The 24,018-nt window shown below is 34.5% G+C and overlaps 1 protein-coding gene across 1 annotated transcript in view; it reads right to left on the bottom strand.

Annotated features, from left to right (window-relative positions):
- Nucleotides 1-265: 265 nt before the first annotated feature.
- Nucleotides 266-24,018, bottom strand: part of WDR35 (WD repeat domain 35) — a 60,012-nt gene continuing 36,259 nt past the window's right edge. Inside the window, exons 15-27 of the mRNA XM_081265460.1 lie at nt 23,510-23,619; nt 22,709-22,919; nt 19,256-19,336; nt 14,840-14,976; nt 14,329-14,532; nt 13,464-13,610; nt 12,661-12,793; nt 9,685-9,795; nt 8,397-8,561; nt 7,387-7,527; nt 5,416-5,572; nt 893-1,133; nt 266-622 (exon numbers count right to left, since the gene is read on the bottom strand). Of these exons, the coding sequence (XP_081121586.1) occupies nt 472-622; nt 893-1,133; nt 5,416-5,572; nt 7,387-7,527; nt 8,397-8,561; nt 9,685-9,795; nt 12,661-12,793; nt 13,464-13,610; nt 14,329-14,532; nt 14,840-14,976; nt 19,256-19,336; nt 22,709-22,919; nt 23,510-23,619 (1,989 nt within the window). The 3' untranslated portion in view covers nt 266-471. The remainder of the gene's footprint in view (nt 623-892; nt 1,134-5,415; nt 5,573-7,386; nt 7,528-8,396; nt 8,562-9,684; nt 9,796-12,660; nt 12,794-13,463; nt 13,611-14,328; nt 14,533-14,839; nt 14,977-19,255; nt 19,337-22,708; nt 22,920-23,509; nt 23,620-24,018) is intronic.

The raw sequence follows: 24,018 nt of genomic DNA, 5'->3' as shown, positions 1-24,018 counted from the left end.
TTAAGTTCAACAGGAGATAAGTTCTCTTGGGCAGATATCCTGTAATGCACAGATTATGTCAATCTCTAAATTCAGCTTTGCCCATTCCCATGCTTCCCCCATTGTCCATCTACCTCCCCAAGGTTGTATAATGAATTAGTAACCTTGGCATGGGGAGAAAAAATATTTCTTATTTGGAATGTTGCCATAGGATCATGTAACCAACCATGAGATAAATAAATGATAGCAATAGAGATAGGAAAAAAATAAGACTGACTTGCATAAGTTTTATATGAAAGTTAACCTTATTATTTCACAGTTGTACCTCTGCATAAAAGCTATTTTATTACATAAATTTTGTACAAAAATCCAACTATAAAAAAATGAAGCTTATTTTCATATAAAACTTATAGAAAAGAAACCTTATTATACATACAGTTAGAGCTTTATATGTTACATGTATTTTTAAAATTATATACATTCTTCTTTCTGTTATCCCACTGAACTATGGCATAAGGGACAGAAGTTGTAGTTGCTGATTTCCTGAGCAAGAACACAGTGCTTGCACACAGCACACATCCAGAATTGATACTCAGTGATTGGGCTTCCTGTGGCAACGCATGTTGGCAATTTCCCTTCTCCCCTGGAGAAACAAGAGGAAAACAGTTAATTATACTGTAAAATTTCCAATGACTCTAATAATGCAATTAATAGCCTAAAAATTGAAGAACAAAAAACATTTCAAAATAATTCTTACAATGAGAAAAAGCATTAATATGCATATAGATTAAATAAAAGAGTTTATTGTTAAGGTACAAATTGAGTGCTTTAATTATTGTATTACACACCATACACATAGAAATTCAAGCTTCAAACAAGGGAGAATGGTAGCTATAAACAACAATTAACCTACCCTTCAAGAAGGCTGTCCAGTTCTGATTTTCTGTTATCTTTTGGATTATGTTTGGTGAAGATTTCTAGAGCGAGGTCTTCATATTGCTGTTTCTGTTCCGAACTGAGTGTCTCTAATGATTCAAGTTTAATGAAAGCTTTGGAACAAGTACCAAAAGCTCTACTGGCACATGCACAGAGTGCTAACAGAGAGTATATCTCAACTGCAGGGATGATGTCTTCATAGTCTCTCAGGTGAAGAGCTAGGAAAGAGAGAACATTGTGAGTATTTAAAATTAATCATGATATCATGAACATGCATGGGAAAGAATGTAAATAAAGGTGCTGTCGTTTAATCCACATGAACTTGAATGAACTTAAAATAATGTTCAGAGAGAGGAGTACTAATAGAAAAAGTAGGGTACATGATTCCTAGGTTCTGAGAAACCAACTGACAGCTCAGTCCTGTGAAGATTATAGCCACCAAATGATGCACATGGCTGACCCACCCAGAAAGATACACAAGAGAAAAAAAAATGCCTTGATGTTGAAAGACACATCTTTTCTTCCATTTAAATTATAAATTTCTGGGGCATTCCATAGAAAGTAGATTAATATTACACTATTAATATTAATCATAACTGTTAATCATAACTCTTAAAATAGCATGTTTATTTTTGCAAAAATAAAGGCAAATAAGTATGAAATCACATGTTCTCTCTTATTGTTTTTAAAAATAGATCAACCCATAAGGTCTCAAGTTTTCAATTCTGCAAATGTAAGTATTCAAATAGTATTTCAAAGTTACCATAGTGGTATATATGTTGCTCAATTTCAGTGTTCAGATGTTCCACATCTGGGATGAAAGGACAAAACTGGTTAATACTTTTTGTTTGTCTCATTGAAACAAGACTCAGAAAAAGGAATTGAAAATGAACCTCTAAATTGTCCATTTAGACCATTTATTTTAATAGCTATTACATCTTAATTTGCAATTCTTCTATGCTAAAGACACTGTAATCTTTCTTTAAAATGTACCTTAGTACTAATATTAGATTTGTACCTAATTCGTATCTCTTTCTTCTCTAGATCTTGCAGTCTTAAAATATCCCTTTTATCATAATATACTGGAAATGTCACAAAACAAGTGTAAAATAATATACATGAGTATATATAATTAGATTCCTCAGACTGGTTCCGAGGTCAAGTGTTGACAACAAAATTTAGTGAAATGTATAAAAAAAGGTATAAAAATACATTCATTTAGTTACAATAAATAATACCTTCTAATTTCATATCTGGCACATAATAGGTTCACAGGCAATTTACAGGACATATGTTGTTTCAAATCATTTTATAACTGAAAAAAAAATTGGAAGTACATGGAAATCTCCACCCAATAGGTAAAAAAAATCTCAAGTTAAAGGTCTAATTTTTCTTTTAATTTGTCTACAAATGGTACATAAATTATTAAAATATGACTTTACACAGTGCTTAATTTATATCAAACATTAATTAGAATTAAGATTAGTTATAAAATAAAATATTAAAACTTATTTTATATTACTAATAACCAGTTAGACTTTTTCATAGACCCATTGCTAATGAAAACAAAAGTAGAAATAAACTACAAATATTTAGAGCATAAGGAAGAAAACTAAGAATCTTTGGAAAGATTGCCAGTAAATAGATGGAACCGGAGACTAACATGCTAAGTGAAAGAAGCTGATCCCAAAAAACCAAAGGTGGAATGTTCTCTCTGATATGTGAATACTGACCCACAATGAGGGGTGGGGTAGGAAAGACTGAAGTACCTTGGATTAGACAAAGGGAAATGAAGGGAAGTGAGAAGTGATGGGAGTAGAGAAGATAGTAGAATGAATCAGATCAGACATGACTTTCCTCGTGTATGTGAACACACAACCAGTGAAACTCCATGTCATATACAACCACAAAAATTGGATCTAATAAGAATAAATTATATTCCATGTATGTATAATATGTCAAAATACACTCTACTGTTATGTATACCTAAAAAGAACAAATTTATTTTTTTTTAAATAAGGCCACAAAATAAAAGACATGCAAGACAATTGCAACCTTAAAAAAAAAAGAATTTTTGTAAAGAAAAACAGATACAGTGGAATGCAATAGGCATCATTACCTTAAGTACAAGTACTTAGACACTAATGGTGTGACTCTACTTTGTGTACAACCAGAGACTTGAAAAATTAGGCTCTATATGTGTGCTATGAATTGAAATGCATTCTGCTGTCATGTACAACAAATTAGAATAAATAAATAAATTTTTAAAAATACAGATACACCAATGATTGGGCTCAAAAAACTGTTTTTAAAAACTGATTCTTCTGGATGAAAAAAGTCACAAATAAATTATTGATACTAATATTAATATATTAACTTAAAGCAATGCTAATACAAAGTCCAACAGGACTTCACCAAAACAACTCCTACCCTCAAAAAGATTATGAAGTTGATCTGGATGAACTAACATAAGAAAATACCCTTTAAAAAGAAGGGCAACAGCTTCAATTCCCAGATATTGAAATTTAAAAATAAATACAAGCACAGTACCAGCATAGAAATACATAAATAGAAAATAATAGTCTAGGAAGGGATTAGATACATGAATTTAATTTCATAAAGGGAGAATTTCAAATCTTCGAGGGAAGAATACATGTTTAATAAGTGATTTTCGGTTAACTAAGAAGTTACAATAAAATATAATATGTATTAACTTTAGAGTAAAGGATTTATTAAGCATGACTCCTAAGTGAAAAATATGAAATCAGACTGACAGACATGACTGTATCAAAACTCACTATTAATATCATCATCATGCTGTCACTACTCATGAAGTCTAGGCACCATAACAAGTGATTTTTCTTTTCAGGAACTTCTCTCTTCATCATTAAAACAATGAGAGGAAGATACTATTACTTCCACTTTACATAAAAAAGAAACTACCGCCCAGTGGTGGCTCACACCTATAATCCCAGCGGCTCATAAGGCTGAGACAGAAGGATCATGAGTTCAAAGCCAGACTCAGCAAAAAAGCGAGGCACTAAGCAATTTAGTGAGACCCCGTCTCTAAATAAAATACAAAATTAGGGCTGGGGATGTGGCTCAGTGGTTGAATGCCCTTTAGTTCAAACCTGGGTACTAAAAGAAAAAAAAAAAAAGAGAGAGAAGAGAGAAACTCTATAGCTGGAAAAGGCTAAATAATGAAGTTATAACCGCTGGGGAAATCAACATATATGATAGAAGCTTGTTATATATAATCTCTTAAGAGTTCTTACACAAATAGTGAAAACATGAAAATAGTGAAAACATGACTGCTATCATGTCAAGCTAAAACAGCAGTAATGTCACAGTAATATCACTATAGAATTATAGAAATATTCAAATAAGAGAATTTCTCTAAGATTTTTTAAAAATAATTCCACCAGAATGCAGATTAATGATTACTCAGGATTAGCGAGTGATATGCGCTTGGTGATAATATGAGCAGCGGATGAGTGATATCACAGTGGCCCACCCAGTGCAGGGGAGAGGGCCCATGGGAGAAGTGTGTTGAAGAACAGTGTTTGCACTGCTGTCATGTCAAGCTAAAACAGCAGTAATGTCACAGTAATGTTTTAACCATTGATATGCTTTGGTTTATAACATAGATCTCATAATTAATTCTTAGGATTTAATATATTTAAACTCCAGCATACTGTTAAGCCAAAATAAGTTCTAGATTCAGATCCTACATGTAAATAATTTTCTATAAATTATAATCCATAAGTAGCATGAAATATTAGATGACTATTAAAAGTGATACAGATCTATGTTTACCAATGAGAAAAGATAATTACAACATACTGATGGGGGGGAAGTAAGCTCTGGTATTATGAAACATCTGAAAGGAAGTTTACCCAAAGGTCAGTGATGATCATCTCTGACTTACAACATTATTTTATAAATTATTATTATTTATATTTATTATATTATTATATTAATATATGATATTATTTATTATTATAGTTTTTTTGGTTGAAATTATTAAGAATCATTTTATAAAAACAAGATAAATACCATAGAAATGTATACCACGTGAAAATGTCTTATATCATTATTTTTTTAAAGTAAACAAAATTATGCCCTCTTTTACTCCCAATATTATAAAAAGAATGTTTTTAATAGTTTTATATAGATACAGATATCTCGAAAAGATAGAGACTGGTCTATCAAGTGTCTGGGTTTGAATGGACAGCATATAAATACTACACACATTCTTTTGCTTATCTCAAACTTCTGATGTATCTATGCACTGTATGTGCTACCTTCGACATATTAAAAATATTTTTAAACTTCGAAAAGGGGAATGAACAAAATAATATATACAATAATCCAAACATATAAAAATAAATCCATAGCAAAAATGTTATCAAAACTAAAACAAAGACAAGCTGAAGGAATTGGCCCTTCACTCAATTTAAAATTTTTCGGACGAACTATATACACAGTTGAAATGCCCACCTGTCTTCAGTGCAGTGTCAACATAGCCCTCATAGAGCTGCCTCTGCGCAAGGATAAAGAAGTGGTAAGCCTCAGCTCCTCTCCAGGCATTGTCTGTGAAGCGACTAGTTGTAGACAGAACTTCCTCTTCCAACAAACCAGCCAAAGCAGAAGTGGCCTTCGAGAAAAGCAGACAGCACTCTGGGTCAGCTCAAACACACACCATGCCAGCTACCGCACAACCTCGTCATTACAATGAAGGTAACCTCTGAAACTGGCAGGAGCATATCTAAAGGACCAGATTTATGATTATAAAACTTTTTATGGATTTTTTCCATTATAATTCATATTTTGTTAAACTGGTATGATCAAATCTTAAAGTAGGATTGATTAAATTTAAGTTGATATGAGATCCATTTACACATTAAAATAATATACATATTTTAAAAAAGATTTCTGTATTTGTTGTTTTTGTCTCTGGTGCTGGGAATTGAACCCAGGGCCTCGCACATTCAAAGCAAGCACTCACAACTGAGCTACATTCCTAGGCCCTAAGAAAGTTTTTTAAAATTCTCTGATTAGAAAGGAAGATTTACTAGGTAAGTAAAAAACTTAACACCAAAAAAAACAAATAATTCAATCAATAAATGGGCTAAAGAACTGAACAGACACTTCACAGAAGAAGAAATACAATTGATCAACAAATATATGAAAGTGTTCAACATCTCTAGCAATTAGAGAAATGCAAATCAAGACTACTCTAAGATTTCATCTCACTCCTGTCAGAGTGCAATCATCAAGAATACAGGCAACAATAAATGTTGGCAAGGATGTGGTGAAAAAGCTACACTCATACATTGTTGGTGGAACTGCAAATTGGTACATCCACTATGGTAAGCAGTATGGAGATTCCTCAGAAAATTGGGAATGGAACCACCATTTGACCCAGCTATTCCACTCCTTGGTTTATACCCAAAGGACTTAAAATCAGCATACTATAGTGACGCAGCCACATCAATGTTTATAGCAGCTCAATTCACAACAGCTAGACTATGGAACCAACCTAGGTATCCCTCAATAGATGAATGGATAAAGAAAATGTGGTATATATATTCAATGGAATATTACTCAGCTTTAAAGAAGAGTAAAATTATGGAATTTGCCAGTAAATGGTTGAGTTGGAGTAAATCATGCTAAGCGAAATAAGCCAATCCCACAAGACCAAAGGCCAAATGTTTTCTCTAATATGTGGATGCTAATTCACAATAAGGCAGGGGCACTAGGGAAGAATAGCATTACCTTAGATTAGGTAGAGGGAAGTGATAGGAGGGAAGGGGAGGGAATATGGGGATAGGAAAGATAGTAGAATGAAACAGACATTATTACTGTATGTATATATGTGTGTGTGTGTGTGTGTGTATATATATATATATATATATATATATATATATATGACTACGTGACCAATATGATTCTGCAACATGTACACTCAGAAAAATGAGAAATTATATCCCATCTATATATGATATATTGAAGTGCATAAATGCATTCTAATGTCATGTATAACTAATTAAAACAAATTTAAAAATTTTAAATAAATAAATAAAGCAAAGACTAGATATTTTTCATGTTGAAAATAATTTTCATTATTTCTAAGTAGAAATTTCTAAATTTGAATACCAATTTTAAATCAGTCACACTGTACTTTGTGTCATTTAAAAGAAATAAATGCAGGGGGCTGGGATTGTGGCTCAGCAGTAGCTTGCTTGCCTAGCATGGGCGAGGCGCTAGGTTTGATCCTCAGTACCACATTAAAAAAAATAAATTAAATAAAGGTATTGTGTCCAACTACAACTAAAAAATAAATATTTTAAAAACAAAAATAAAGAAATGCAGTTGTACAAATTAAAGGGCTTTTCTATAAAGAAAGGTTCGCCCTAAGCCCTTGAGAGGATCTGATGTCATTTCAAGTTACACAGTGCTCCACCTTACCTCTGAATTCTTCCCTTTCACTTTTCCTCGCTGGGCACTCTTCATCTGCTCATGATACTGCTCTATAAGTAAGGCTGACAGTACATAGAGCTTCTTCACACGTAAAGGTTTACTTCCTTTCTTTGCCTCTTCATCAGCAATCTTTAAACAGAATTTGGGAAAGATACTTCTTAATCTGTATTTGTACAAATACAATCATTTTCAAAATTAACTGAAATTTGATTATCTAAAAAAGGAAAAAGATCAGTAGGATGGAATATAAATACCAAGTATCTGTGTTTCATATTTTAAAAGCCATTTTCCTTTCCTTATTACTAACATAAATACTCAGTTCTTTCCTTAGTATTCAGCCCATGGAGTTAAACCTATTAACAATCTTGAAATATCTGCTGTAAAATAGCTAAGTCAGAACAAAGAAAGTCATGATAGGATGGGTATCTTCCACAACACAGAGGTTTTATAAATAACATTCCAAATACACAGAGATACAATGGCATTAACATGGTACATCCTCCAGAAGTTTATTTAAATAATTTTGAGGGAAATTTTTCCTTTTTCATTAAATCAAACAGGAAAAAAATAGAATGTAAATTTTTCAGAGATTAATACTGTTCTAGTTAGTTATATTTCCTCCAAATGGATATTATCAAAAGTGTAACATTTGCAAGGACTCAAAAACTCTATTATCAATAGAATTCAATTCCCAATGTGGGGAATGTGTGCTTGGTTGTTCCAGCAAATTCTTTAAGTCTCTGTTAACTTGAGTAATAAATATATAATTGTTTAGGAATCAATAAGTTGCTAATAGTAATAAACACCCTTGTTAGTAAAAGGTAATAATACCAAAACTACACAATTACCTTAAAATTATTACCTTTTACCTAGTCATAAAACCAGGAGTTTGCTATAACAAACATTTGTTTCTAAAGAAAATGGAAAATATGTTCAAAACTATACAAAAACAATTATAACCTGGACAAACCAAATACTCACCAAAATTATTACATTACCTTAAACATCAGTTTAGCCGCATCAAAAAAGTAACTGGCTTTCCGATAGAGTTCTATAGCATCAAGAGTTTTATTCTTTTCCAGTAAGTGAGATGCATACCTAGCTAATAGAGATCCAATTTCTTTCATATTATGACTTTTAGCTAATTCAACAGCTTTGTTCCACTAGGAAAAAAATTATATCATTCGGTTACCCAAGTATTTATTTCACATGTCATAAAATTCACACAATAAGAATTTAAGTTTGTAATAACTGAAGATACTTCTTCAAAATAGAAAAAAATGGCATATGGTTTTAAAAATCACTTAAAATCAGAGAAACTATAAGTTCTACAAGCTAAATGTGTCAAAAGGATTAAATGATTTAAGACTAATTTAAGAAGTGCACCTGAAAGAGTTTATGATCATATTAATCTTATAATTCTATTTTTGAACATAATGTGAACCAGAAAAAGATTCATTTTTTATTCTTTATAGTAAAATAAAATATCTAATTTCAGTTAAGAAAATATCATTTCAGATTTAACATTTAAAACTTATTTTTATACAGTAAATGCAGCTTTATAAAATAAGAAAAATACTAAAAGAACATACTAATAGTCAACAGTTTCTATAATAATTCTGCACTTTCATTTTAATTAAATTTCAGTTCTTAAAAATGTCAAATACATGTTTTCTATAAAGGGAAAGCAAGGGCTGGGGCTGTAGCTCAACAGGAGAACGCTTGCCCTGCATATATGAAGCCCTGGATTCAATCCTGAGCACCACATAAAAATAAATAAATAAATAAATGTAAAGATATTGTGTCCATCTACAACTAAGAAAAATTTTTAAAAGAAATAAATAAAGGGAAAGGAAAACTGATTTGCCAAAATAAATATTGATAAAGTAACCAGATTCCTTCCTCAGGCAATGACCAACCATTAATTGGTCCTTCTTTGGAAAGAAAACCTAATCCTAAAAAAATGCAGAAAATGGTGAAATTACTTCCAGATAAAAATTTGCCAGACTACAAGCACTGGTTTGTTCATGTTCCCTTATTGAGTTAGAGGGTCAATAATGAGTGGTTACCCTTCAAGGTAGCCCTTCAACAAACTCCAACACTTTCTCCGGCTTCAACTCCAAGGGAGACATATCTGGCCGCCTCCTTTCACAAAATTCCCTTCAAACCCTCCAACCCTTGCACTCGCCATAATCTCTACAGGATCATGACAGTGACTTTAATTTTACTTTAACTTAAAAATTCCTAAGACAACTAGCTGCACAGACATAAGTCTCAGCTCCTTACTTGGTTCAGATGTATGCAGGTATCTACAGCTGCCTTTGGTTGATTACATTTCAAAAACGCAGTCACTGCTTGTTCACACATTCCAACTCTCTGAAACATTTGTGCTATTTCCTGTAAGGACAAAACAGTACTATCAGATTTCACAGATAAAGGAAATCACTTACATTTTAATTTAGCAAAACTGTGCAGGGACATATGAAAATTAAATTGGTAGTTAAAGGAATTTTTCTTTTAAACAGACAGGGGCAGAGGCTACAAATCAGAACAGATGTTAAAGCACCTCCAACAAAACCAGTACTTTACTGGAATCTTAACCAGTCTCTGAAAACACTGCACTCCTTTCCTCTCTCAGCTCAGTAACTAGTATATAGAAACGTCAAGCTCCAAAACATATCCCATATTAGCAGGTAAAAAGAAGACCTATAAGAGAACTGGTAGTATGTTTGATGGTAATCATTAATTAAAAGCACAAGAAAAACTTTTCCATTCACAGAGCTCTGAAATACCTCTCTAAAGAAATACCCTATGCCAGGCATGCTGGTATACATTTTGGTACATCTATTCATAAAGTCAAGGCTCATGAGGATCACTTGAGCCTAGGAGGCTAGAAGATCAAGACCAGTTTGGAACTGGAATATCCCCCAAAGACTCATGTGTTGAAGACTTGGTCCCCAGAGTAGCAGTGTTCAGAGATGGGGTTTTAGGAGGCTACTGTACCCTGAGAGTTCTAATGTCATCAAAGACTGAATGGACTATGAGCAGGTGAGAGAAAGTGTAAGAGGTGGAACCTAGCTGAAGGAGGTGGGTCACTAGGAGAGTGCCCTAGATGGGTATATCTTGTCCTTGGACCCTTCCTGGCTGTCTCTGATTCCCAGCTGCCAGCCTGATGTTCTGCCTCACCTCAACCCAGAGCAATGGAACTGAGACCTCTGAAAGTGGGAGTAAAAATCAGTCTTTCCTTCCTTAAATTGTTCATGTCAGGTATTTTGGTCACAGCCATGAAAAGCTAACACAACAAGCCTGGGTAACAAAGGGAGACCCCCCATCTCAAAACAAAATGGGAAATGCCCTAGAGAAACATGTCATTCATCAGTTCAAGAAGCTAGACCCGAACCGCTCCTTTGGGAAGCTGTGACAGGCAAGGAGAGCCACCACATCAAATCTGACCTGTTTGGCTACATTCCCCACTTTCAGAAAATCAATATTTTGTTTGTTTCAGCATTTCTACTTAGCCAAATTGTTTCTCTCTCCACCCCGCCACCCCACTTCCAAAATACTTTTGGAAATATAAAAGTATGGTTTTTTATCTAACTATCTCTTTAAAATAATGTTTCTATTTTTCTGATTAAAAATATTTTAGGCTGGACACAGTGGTGAATGCCTATAATACCAGCAGCTCAGGAGGCGGAGGCAAGAGGATCACAAGTTCAAAGCCAGTCTCAGCAATTTAGCAAGGCACTAAGCAACTCAGTGAGAACCTGACTCTAAATAAAATACAAAATAGGACTGGGGATGTGGCTCAGTGGTTGAGTGCCCCTGAGTTCAATCCCCAGGACCTGCCCCCGCCCCTGCAAAAATAATAATAATAATAAATTTTAGTAGCAAAATATTATAAAACATGAATAAGTAAAGTTACTCATAATCTTATTACTCATAAGTAACCTCATAATAGTCTATGTAATTTCCTAGTATCTTTGTCCTATGAATGTACATGTATGTGTATTCATGTATGTATTGTGACCATACTATATGTAGTTCTGTATCCTGTACTTCCCACTTCAGTATTATGTACATCTTTTCATTCTATTAAAAATTCCTCTAAAACATGATTTAAAATTTATAGTACAACTTAAAATTCATTATCTTATTCATTTGGTTACTATTACCATTATAATTATTTAGTATTTTCTTAGTAATATTATTATTTGGATCCTCTACAGGAACATTTTTTTTTTTTTACTTCATCAGACACACCTCATAGAGAACACTAAGATAGGCACTCCAGGTGTCCATACCCAATATTCTAAGAAATTTTGTTGTCCTTCCTACTCAAGAAAATACTTAAGATTGAGAATAAAGGTAAATGACAATGCCAGTAAGAAAACTGAATTATCACAACTCTATACTTACCTATTAAATAACAAACAAAATTTTTGAGGTGGAACTCACAACTGATACATGTCCAGACCCCACAGTTTAGAGCTACAACTTCAAAGGTATCGTACAGCTCAGTGATTTACAAATAAAATATAAACATCTTAACAATATTCAATAATTAATTAAAAGAGGCTTAAAAGGAATATTCAAAATAAAGAGAACTCTACTTTCAGTTTCTCTTTTTTTTTTTTTTTGGTACGGGGGATTCAACTCAGGGGCACTCAACCACTGAACCACATCCCCTTCCCTATTTTCTATTTGATTTAGAGACAGGGTCTCACTGAGTTTCTTAGCACCTCACTTTTGCTGAGGCTGGCTTTGAACTCTTGATCCTCCTGCCTCAGCCTCCCAAGCTGCTGGGATTATAGGCGTGCGCCACCATGCCAGGCTCAGTTTCTCTTATTTGACATTAAATACTTTATTATTAATGTAACCTAATAAATGCTGAGCTATCTTTTTAAACTTAAGTTGCAGCAAATTTAAAATTATTTTCAACCAAATACCTGACAACAGACATTTCATCTGTTAACAGTTAATGTATTCAGCTAACTTTTTAAAGCAATTTTAGAAAACTGAAGAAACTATACAAGACTATGTTAAAGTATTAAGAATATAATTGATTTTCTCCTCTATTTTCAAACATTCTATAATACTGATATATTATTTCCTAATTAAAATAAAAGCACTACTCCATGTCTAAGAAACTATAAAATTATAGATTTTTAATTTTCTTTATTACAGAGGATATTTCCTGACTATAACATAAAAATTTAATAAAATAACCTAACAACTTCAACAACTAAAATTTGTAATACCTACTGGAAGCAACTTGTGGTTTTCCGGAAGTGAATTGACAAGATTCTCCAATCCCTCATAATCTTCTAACATAAAATAACATTCAGCTAAGCGTTCCTGGTTCCGGCCTTGTACATAATATTGTACAGCATTCAACCTACAAAAAGAAAGAAAGAAAACTTTTTAAACTAATGTGAATCTTAATAAATAAGTCCTTCCACCAAAAATGTTCATTAGATTTACCAGTAGTGGTACTATCTAATTCATCATCTTCAGTCACACAATTGCTTTAAAGCATATAAATCAGAGAGGGAAATCTAGAGACTATGTAGCATATTCTAGTTGTAACAGTCTTTGAATACTCTTATGAAATGTTATTTTAATCTAATATACCACTACAGTATCTCCATTGACATAAAAAAGCACACTGATCAAGATGAAAACTTAAGAATAAAAGCAATGATTCCTGAAAACAATCTATAATAACAAAACAAGCAAATATAAAATACATTTTAACTTTGTTCAAAAATAAATCACATAATATCTTAGATTTACACACCATGATCTCAAACAGTGGAAAAATTCCTGGAGGTAAGTGCAAATTTTTTGTTTGCTAACTCCAAAGTTTTACAATGCTCATCTCACAACTTCAAGGATCTCTTGCTCTCTAATGTCAATCGAGAGATATCTGAATTTTAGGACTCAGGAGAATGGTCCTCATTTCCCTAGCTTTATTTCCAATTCTAGTGGAAATAATGGAAGTCCTCTCACAGTGCCAAAGCTAAGTGTTGTGTGAATGCATGAGGTGCTCCAGATAGGTTACATACCACTTTTGTCGATCAGCAAAGTAGTCTCCAATGGCACTGTGGGCTTGTTCAAGGAGACTGTCATCTGCATCACCAGATCCAGTTTTCAAGAGCTGGAGTACCCTAAACCAATCTCCTAATTTCAGTCGGAGGCCAATAGCGAGATCTCTGCAACCAATGGCATTCAGTCACTCATCCATTCCACAAATATTTATCAAGTGTCTACCTTTTGTTAGGTATACTTCTAGGTACAGAGAATAGGAACAGATAAGGTAACTCTCCGAACACTTTAAAAACAGCCTGACCAGGTAAGAGGCAATGAATGTGTGTCCCCTCCAAAATTCATGTGGAAATATAATCCCCTTTGTGGTGTCAATAAGAGATGGAGTCTTGTCTTTTCAGGGCTTAAGTTGTATTAAGGATCTTCTGGGAAGATAAATAACATTAAGAAAATATAGACATAATATTTACACCTGAAATTAAGTTTGTACATTATTTTATATGAATAAGAATGAAAATATAATAACATAACAGTCCATAACACCTTTGATTTTTATTTTATGTTTCCTGACAATGGAAAATTAAATAATGGTGTAAACCAAAAAAAGAGGACCAAAATTATGAGCCATATGATAAGTGATAAAATCCCCTACTCTGTAGTTCTATCAGTATTTTCCTGCCAAATGAAAAAGTCTCTATAGTGAATTATTAATAGTAAAAACATAGAAGCAAGCAACCCCCAAATTATAAAAGATAAATTAATGTGTAGAATATCTAGGTTGTATTCCAAACTAAAAATTATTTTTAAAAGAAATGATATGATACATTCACTTTTAAGCTATTATGAGCAAAAGTACTTGGTGACACCTGATCCTTTGACACCTACCTTCTGTCCATATCAAGATACATTCTCTCAGCCTCTTCAAACCTACCAAAGTAGGCCACCACTTCCGCCTGCTTCATTGACTCACTTTGCAGATTTCCCAGGCGCTTCACAAACTTAATGCCTTGGTAATCTTTGCAGCGCACAAATGCTTGCTCTGCAGTGGGCAAATCCAGTTTCTGAAGAGCTGCTTCAGCCAGTAATCGCCTTTATTAAAAAGAAGAAACAGAAAGGCTATTGAAAATTTCTGATAAACAAGCCTTGAACCAGAATTCAATGATTATGCCTATTGCTTCTGGTAAAGCGTGGTGGGAAGTATTTATTTTAACACATGCAAACATTTTTCTTATAACACTGCTAATATTGAGGACTTCCACATCTAAAATGAATTTCTATATTTTCAAAAGAAGAGCAAGAAAAGTCTGTTCCCATCAGGAGGGAGCAGGAGATGACAGAGCTGGGACTTTAAAAGCATGCACCTGACATCTTGAGAAATTTTAGGTTTTTAAAATACCAAAGTCGGGGGTGTGGATTGTCCTCTATGAACTGAGATGCATCTTCAATTCCAACCTTCTCAATTAATGCTCGACTATCTCGAAGAGACCGAATCTCAAAGTTAATTATATAATCCTTGTTTGGATGTTCTGGATTCTAAAAGTAAAAATTAAAACAAAGGATTCAAATAGCTGCTAATAGAATATGTTTCTTTTTTTTACAATTAAAACAGACAAAAAAAAAACCCTACATCTTATGGTAAGCAAAATTGGAAAGAAAAGAAATCCCCATTGTTATGGTTTAGTAATGAGGTATCCCCCAAAAGCTCACGTGTGAGACAATGTAAGAAAGCCTAGAGAAGAACTGATTGGGTTATGAGAGCTTTAATCTAATCAATGCATTAATTGCCTGGTAGGGATTAACTGGTTGGTAACTGCAGGCAGGTAGGGTGTAGCTGGAGGAGGTAGGTCACTGGGGCCATTTCTTTGGGGGATATATTTTGTCCATGGTGATGGGAGTCTCTCTCTGCTTCCCTGTGCTGACCCCAGCTGCTTTCTTCTGCCATACAATTCTGCCATGATATTCTACCTCACCTCAAGCCCTGAGGAATGAAGCTGGCCGTCTATGAACTGAGACCTCTGAAAATGAGCCCCAAAATAAATTTTTCCTTCTCTAATTGTCAAGTCTTCTTGTCAGGACTTTTGGTCACAGCAGGAAAAAAGCTGACTAAAATACCCATGTTTGGATATTATGAGTTACTTGGAAAACCCCCAACACACAAATTAAGTCTTTCCTGAGCAATCAGCTGCCTATGGAAGAAGTGCACAGTGGTGGAAGGGTCCTTCCCAGATCTGCGTCCCTGTTTCTCTCTGCTTAATTTTTTTCCCCAGGCAATCCTTTTTCCCCTCCAGAATGCTCCCTGCCCTCCACTGGAGCAGAAAACACACATGCAGCAGCCTCCACTCTGTCACTCCTTCAGCAACTCTTTCCCTGCCAGAAGTAATAAACTGTTGTTACAGTACTTTCAGGCAGCCAAGAGATGAAAGAAAAAGGGACAGTTGTCATCACTGCTTTCCTATCATAGTGAAGCAGGCTGACTAACACCACAAAACAACCGAAGGCCTGCCTTTCAGGAAAGAGCTAGCTAATGGCCAAAGACAGGAAAGGCAGCTATAATCAACTTACTGATATTACACATCCCAAGTAATGGAAGAATGGAGCACACAGGGCAATCAGACCATGAGGGTAAAACAGCAGAGGGTGATCTTAGACAGGAGAGCTCTTTGAAAAGGTAAACAGAGCCACAGGGAGCAACCCCCCACCCTGCGACGAAAGCACCATAGTTAAAGCTGCAAAGGCGTCTGGGGAACTCCTGAGCACAAAGGAGGAACTGGTAAGGAAAAGGCAGACGATCTGGATTCAAACAGCTAAGCTCTAATCCAATCCCATCACTCACTGGCCATGTGACAACTCCTTCTACACCTCCCCACATACCAGCCCACCCACCCAGGAAGCCTGGGCCCCTCTTCTCCAAACAGAAACCCAATCATGTCCCTCCACTGCTTCCCCACTGACTCCAGGATAAAGTGTAAACACAAGAACCAGGCTTCAGGGTCCCTGAAGACCCACCCCAACCTCGCACTCCCAGCCTCATTTCTGCCAGTTTGGAAGCCACATCACTTGGAACCAAGTTATGCCTCTGCCATTTGCTAACTGGGTGACACTGGCAAATCAGCTTCTCTCTCCAAGCTCCACCTTTCATCCCCAAAAAAAGCAGAGAAAGTAATCAAATCTGCTTCCTAGAATTGTGAGGATTAAGAGAGAACACTCAAGGGGCTGGGGTTGTGGCTCAGCAGTAGAGCACTCACCTAGCACGTGCAAGGACCTGGATTCGATCCTCAGCACCACATAAAAATAAATAAAAATAAAGAATATTGTGTCCATAAAAAAATAAATAAATAAAGGTATTGTGCCAACTACAAGTAAAATATAAATAATTTAAAAAAGAGAGAGAGAACACTCAGACCTTGTGCACAAGGCTCAGCCATGCTATTCACATTATTCCCAGTCTGAGAACTGACCCAATATTCTCTACATCAGAGCTTTGAACAGGAACACCCCCTGGCAAATCAGCACCACCAAACCTCTTCTGGTTGCTGAATTCCTGGTCTATCTCCCCTGAAGCCAGGAACTATGTTTACTTACTGGCTCTTTATCAATATTTCCCAAATCAATGGATAGATGAACTTTGGATAAGCCATTTTACTCACCAAGAGCCTTCCTCATCCAAAAAAGAGGTATGTGTAACACCTACCAGGTACATTATAATGACAAACAACAAATTTAACACCTCATTTGAAGGTACCATAGTAAACATTAACCCCTTCCTTTTTCTTTAATATTTCCTCTTCTCTCATCCTCCAAAAAAACTTCTCTATTATTCTTAAAACTATGCTTGAATGAATCTGTGGTCCAGCTAATCCACAACCCTGGATGAAAAAGAACTCAGAGAGAAGTATGACCATATTCTTTGGTAAACTTTGCCTGTAGTAAGCCAAGTAGGTAAGGATCCATCACAGAAAATTTGGTTGTGGTTACAAATTAACTCCCCACCCCACCCCTATTCTTTCTCAAAAAACTGGGCACCAACACTGCAGGCAGTCTATCCTAACACTAGTGTATCCACAATCTTGGAGTACACCTAACCAATTGAAATACATATTTTCTGAAACACTTCAGACAATCACTAGATACAGTGATGCATTTTCAAACATTGTAGAAGTTAATACAATCAGCAACTATGAGCCCTTCTTAAAAAACACTACTAATGATGAAATCCAGCCAACTAAAAGACTAATCAAAATTAAGAACTCATGTATAGAGAAAATATAGTAAAAAAAAAAAAAAAGACTAGTACTATGAATTCATTTAAATATAAGAATCAACAAATGAAACTTAGGCTTACAAAACAAAATTAAAATGTTCTGAATTTTGACAATGTGAACATAATAATATGGCTAACAAAAAAGGGGAGAAAACAAAAGAATGTCATCTTTTAAAATGAAAAGTCAATCCATCCTATTAAAAATTAAAATATAGTTTAAACTGATAACTTAGTTTTCCACAAATTTTCTTCTTTAACTTGGGGAAATGATATTGTTTGTAGTGAAAAAGAAATTACCTAAAAGGCCAGAATGACTTTATTAACTTTTAGATTACTTAATTAAAATTAAATTCAGCCAGGCATGTGGTAAACACCTGCAATCCCAGAGACTCCAGAGGATGAAGCAGAAGGATCTCAACTTCAAACCCAGCATCAGCAACTTAGTGGGGCCCTAAGCAACTTAGCAAGACTCTATTTCAAAATTTAAAAAATAAAAAAAGCTGAGGATGTGGCTCAGTAGTTAACACCTCTGGGTTCAATCTCCAGTACCTATCCCCAAAATTAAACTTGACACTAAAATTGTGGATTACATAATGATTTCATTTTTATAAAGTTACTTCTGTTCATCTATCTAACCTATCAAATCTGTCCCTCCACATATGGCTCATAGCTATATGGAATGGTAATGGTAATTATGAAAAAAGCTATCTGGTGGGATTTTAGGTGCTTTTTAAAGTCTTCCTCTTCAGCAATTTTCCATATTTCTTGAATTCTATATAATAATATCCACCACTTATTAGAAAGTTACAAAGTCATTATTCATTTTTTAAAACTCAGTGTAACAAACACTTCCTGAGAACCAAGTATATAGCAGACCCTTGCTGGATGCTGGGTACTCAAGAAGCTTATTGTCAAAGCATTAATGCACAAAAACAGGTGAGACACTTCAGCTACCTTAGGTGGACTTTACCCACCTATGCCTCTGTTTTTAAAGGATACAGGCAAAATCATATCTTCTAAAAAGAGTTCCCAAAACCTAAGTCTTTTGGAAAAGAGGTCAAGACAAACAAAAAGACTATTTCCCAGCACAAGTGAGGAAAGGGGGAATAGATATTCTCTGATGTTCTCACTTGTTTTACAGATTATATACCTTAAATAAGATGAGATCGCTCTCCTTATCTTGGCAGAAGTGCTATCCACACACAAAAGAGCCGGTCAACATGGAAAGCACACAATCCTAGGGTGCAACAGACTCAGACTCCTTCTGATGTTTGACTGCTGGCAGCTTCTTGAGCTTCATCCTTTTCTCCCTCCCCTTCTGCCTCACATGGGCAAGCTGAAACGCACAGGTGCTCCCTCCTTTGGGGCCAGCCAGAGATCCAAACCATATTAGCCCCTACCCATGGGAATCAAAGCACAATGAACAGAGCAGGGTTGGACCCCAGATCTGTCTGACCTCCGAGTCCCCACTTTACCTGAGATGTCTGACCACCTGTTCAAACACAAATCCCAGTTAAGCTGGCAAAAGAAATATAACTTTTTTTAAATTACCTTTAATATCTCATCCAACAGGACAGATTTGATTTCTAAATCCTCAAAGTTACAAATATATCCAGAGGTCTGAATGGGTTCCTTTAGAGACAAAAACAAATGTTAATGTTTCATCATGCAAAATGTCGCCTCCTTTAAGGAATCTGATTTTAAATTTTATCATCAAAACATTCAAACCAACAAAAAAGTAGAGAGAATACCATTACCACCATATATCCATCACTTAAATAATTACTAACATTTTGCTAAATATACTTTGTTTAATCTTTTGGCAGAAGTATTATAAAGTAAATTACAGATATCATGACATTTCACCCCTAAACACCCCTAAGTACATTTCTCTACAAGATGAGGACATTTAATTCTTAGTAAAACCAATAAATACTATATTTGTATCATAGTACATCAATGACAATAATACCATAACATACTGAAAAGTCTGTCTTCTGTAACGTAAGTCAGAGAATGTTCCTGACATATCGCCTACACAAGATTTTATTTGCAAATATGTAATAAATACATCTGTTATATGTCTATCTCTACCCTAATATTATGCAGGCTTATAGAAAGAAAGTATAAGAAATGCATACTGTAATGTAAAGTAGCTGCCCTAAATCCTTAGTAGAAAAAAATAGGTATCAATACCAAAATAAATAAACTGCTAATATATTTAATACCTTTATGAATAATATAAAAGAAATAGGATATGTTATAAATAATAAGAGATGTAAATAATATCAAAATATAATTTTTAAGAATATATCTGCAGGTATATAACATATAATTATACTATACAATACAATAATATGAAACTAAGAAGTAAAAATGGATTCACATTTAGTTTAGTATGTCTAAGAATGAGGTTGTTGTATGCACAGTAGATGTGCCCAATCAACCAATTATCTTTTATTTTCCAAAATTCATTATTCATTCATTTATATCTCAATTGATTATAAAGTTTCAGATCAATGGTCTATAAAGCTAAGCAGTATGCAAGATATTTCTATTTATCAAAATATCAAAAAGAGGGCTGGGATTGTGGCTCAGTGGCAGAGCACTTGCTGTGCACATGTGAGGCGCTAAGGTTCAATCCTCAGCACCACATAAAAATAAACAAAATAAAGAAATTAAAATATATATATCAAAAAGACACTATCTAAAGTTTTCCATGCTGTTCCAAGAAACCTGCTTCCCTTACCCAGCACTAACTCAGAAGGTCTCACAACTCATGTAATACCACAGGCATTCTCTACTTTTCAATCTTACAAATTGTAACATACTGGAGTTTGGATATACCTAATTAAGTGGCTTGAGGTTATTATACAATCCACTTTTAGCTATCCCTCACAGATTGGACAAGTATAATAAAAGTTTCTTGACAAAAATTTGTGAACTCAAGGTAATATTGGTAATGCAAGTGCAAGCAAATGGAAAGGCAGAACTGACTGCTCTGGCATGCCCAGTACAAGCCTTAGGTCAGCCACACTACAGTGTGAAAACAGGGACATTCTCTCCTATCCTCACAGGGACAAAAATATATTTGGTTTTAACTGTTAAACAATAGTTCATCTCCTGAATGATAATACCAACTACTATGTCCTGAAGTTATATACTCTTCTGTAGTTCTGCAGATCTGTTAAATTCTTTCCTGGACTGGGACTGTGGCTTAGTGGTAGAGCACTTGCCTGACATGCACAAGGCCCTGGTCAATCCCCATACATACACACATACAAAAAAAAAAATCTGTTTTGAGAAGTATGTTTTTACATATCAATAAGCATCTAGAGGATGATTACTTATAATTAAACAAGCAGGGACCAGAACAAGCCAGTGTCTTCATGAAAGAACAGAAGCACAGAACAGCATGGTTTATTTAAAAAAAAAAAAAAAATCTACACAGAGAAGGTTGTTCAAAAAAAATTCATCTAGCTTTAAATCTAATAGAAATTGAACTTCATGCCAAACTCCAAAATAAACTCAAATAACGAAAATAATATTTTTTAAAAATTATTAACTCAAATAACGAAAAATAAACTCAAATAACGAAAATAATATTTTTTAAAAAATAAAGGCTGTTCTGTTAGAACTACTTAAGAAACACTTTCCACCAGGCAAAAATTTCACTTGGTGCTAGATTGGCCACATGTGCTCCACACATTAAGAGCAGCCAGCCATAACAAACACTCACTTCTCCAGGCATATGATTTCCAGCTTAATGTGAGTGGAGCCAAGGATAGAAAAAAGGACTCTAACATTCAAAAAGTATTCTACTCCCATCTTCAAGGTTATGCTGTGGTTACCTGTAAAATTTCTATAATTGTTTTGTGGCAAGGGTCAAATGCCCCTTAAGTCCTGGGAAAAAGCCCATGCTTGCAGGTCAAATGTGGCAGTCCCAAATGTCTCTCCTTTGAACAATTCCTCAGGGTCTAAGAATTACAAAGGCCCTCAGACTTCCTAAAGCTTTAACAGAGCCTTTCACATCAGGTTATTTGCCAGAGATCCTGAGTAGGGCTAAATGGGGAAATGTAAAAATAATTTAGGATATTGGTGAAGGAGCCAACAGCTTAACCACTAAACAAATCACCACACAAAATCTTTGGCAGCTCAAGGGCCAAACATACAATTTCTTCCAAAGGAAGCTATCAGTGCAAACAGAAATGAACAACGCAAAGCATTTATTAACTTGCTCCTCTTCTCATTTCCCCCCAGTGAAGTACAACAGAAAATTCCAAATTGAAAATCATTACTAATTTACATATTGTTTAAAAGATTTATCTTCTTGATTAGGGCAAAAGTGGAAAATCAAAACATAAGCATAAAAATCAGAGAAAAGGGATTCCTGATACCAGGAGAGAAAAGAGAATCAGAATCCACCTAGCATATTTGCAAGAATATCTGAGTTAAGAAAGAGCCTGGATTAATGGGTGACATGGTGAATATATAAGAAAGACAAGGTCCCTGTGAAACTAGACTCAGGGAGAAGACAATGAAAGAACAAGGCAACTTTAAAGCTATATTTTTGGGGTTAGATTTTTAAAAGAAATTTTAGCAAATAAAGCTATTGATTTTCTTTTTTCTTTTCCTCTTTGAATTTTGATTAAGAAAAAGACCATCTAGTGACCATAATTCTGTCTTTTAAGAAAAAAACAGATGTGCCTCGGTGGTAGAGTGCCCCTGAGTTCAATCCCCCAGTACAAAAAAAAAAAAAAAAAAAGAAGAACAGATAAATGCTTAGGCAGTATCTTTCAGAGAAAGGGGAAGAGGAGAACATCTAAAAGATGAGTATTATTCCTACTTCAGATCAAATATTTTTAACCTCCACAGAAATGTTTACTTTCACGAATTTACATAGACAACACCAATGAACCTCTTAAAGAAACAAAGGAGAAATATCCAGATTTTGATCTTTGGCTCATTATTTCTGGACTGTTAGCACTCGTTTCTTGTTTTTACCTCAGGATCCAAGTTTCTGAAAACATACATTCTTGTCTTCTCCATCATTGCAAACAAATCAGGATTATCCTTGGCCCACTTCATATCCCAGACATCTCTCCTCTCCAATTTTAACAGCTCGCCGACTACTTGCTGTCCTGTACTGTCTGTTACCCGAGTGTCCAAGTCAAAGAACACTAGAACTCCTGAGATGTCCATGATAGCAAGACGACTACAAAGGATGCCATCAGGGAAAGAGAAACAAATGTGAAATTACCATCTTGAATACAACCTACAACCATATTCAAAATCAGTTTATCAAAAACCTGAAACATGGGGCTAGGGTTGTGGCTGGGGCTGGGGTTGTGGCTCAGTGGTAGAGCGTTTGCCTGGCATGTGTGAGGCCCTGGGTTCAATCCTCAGCACCGCATATAAATAAATAAAAGATCCAATGACAACTAAAAAAATATATAACTATATATTTTTTAAAAACCTGAATCATGGTAAAAATGGCTTTAAATTTTTTTTATAAATTTGACAGGAGATATAGACTATTCTCCATTTTGCTTCCTTGTAAGGAAAATATATCCAGAGAGATTAAACCAACTGATAGGAAAATATAAAATACTCTCAAAACACTTAAGCTTTAAGAATAAAAACTACATAAGGATTTCCATATATATCTAATAAAAAGCATTTAAACCAAAAACTATATAGTTTACAAGTTCATAACAAACACACTTGTCTTCACATTTATTACATAAACCCAACAATCCCAACTGATAACTTCTAACACCCCAGAAGGAGAGTGTTTATACTTACCTAGAGTTGCAATTTAAGGATAACTGGTAGGCTCGACAATTAAGGGAATATTTTTGAATCAAACCAACATTAGGAAGACTGTATCTCTGAATGGTGCCAGACTCACGACCCTATAGGAATTAGTTGTGATTACTAAAACATTTACCATAACAATATAAAACTACAACTGCAGATTTCTCTATACGTCTACATGTGTGTTTTAAAACCAAAATGACATTGTCCTGCAAATTTCCAATTCTGATACTGAATTATATCATTAAGTATATACTTATCTCCTAATTTAATTTAAACCTTTTTAAAGTGGCTAAAGATGGAAAGATTTTTTTTTTCATATAATGTTCAAGAAAGTAGTCAAAAACCTAGTTCTTTAGTAATATGTAAATTCTTCCATCACAAGGAAGAAATATCTACAGTTGTTTCTAGTTGCTATCTACGTTAATATTCAAGATACATTAAGAGCTAAAGCATAAAGCCCTTGCTGATTTAAATTTCATATGAATGAAAAATCA

This window comes from Spermophilus citellus, assembly GCF_964194105.1.
Source record: "Spermophilus citellus genome assembly, chromosome: 13".
Taxonomy (NCBI): domain Eukaryota; kingdom Metazoa; phylum Chordata; class Mammalia; order Rodentia; family Sciuridae; genus Spermophilus; species Spermophilus citellus.
This window is presented reverse-complemented; position numbering and strand designations above follow the sequence as displayed.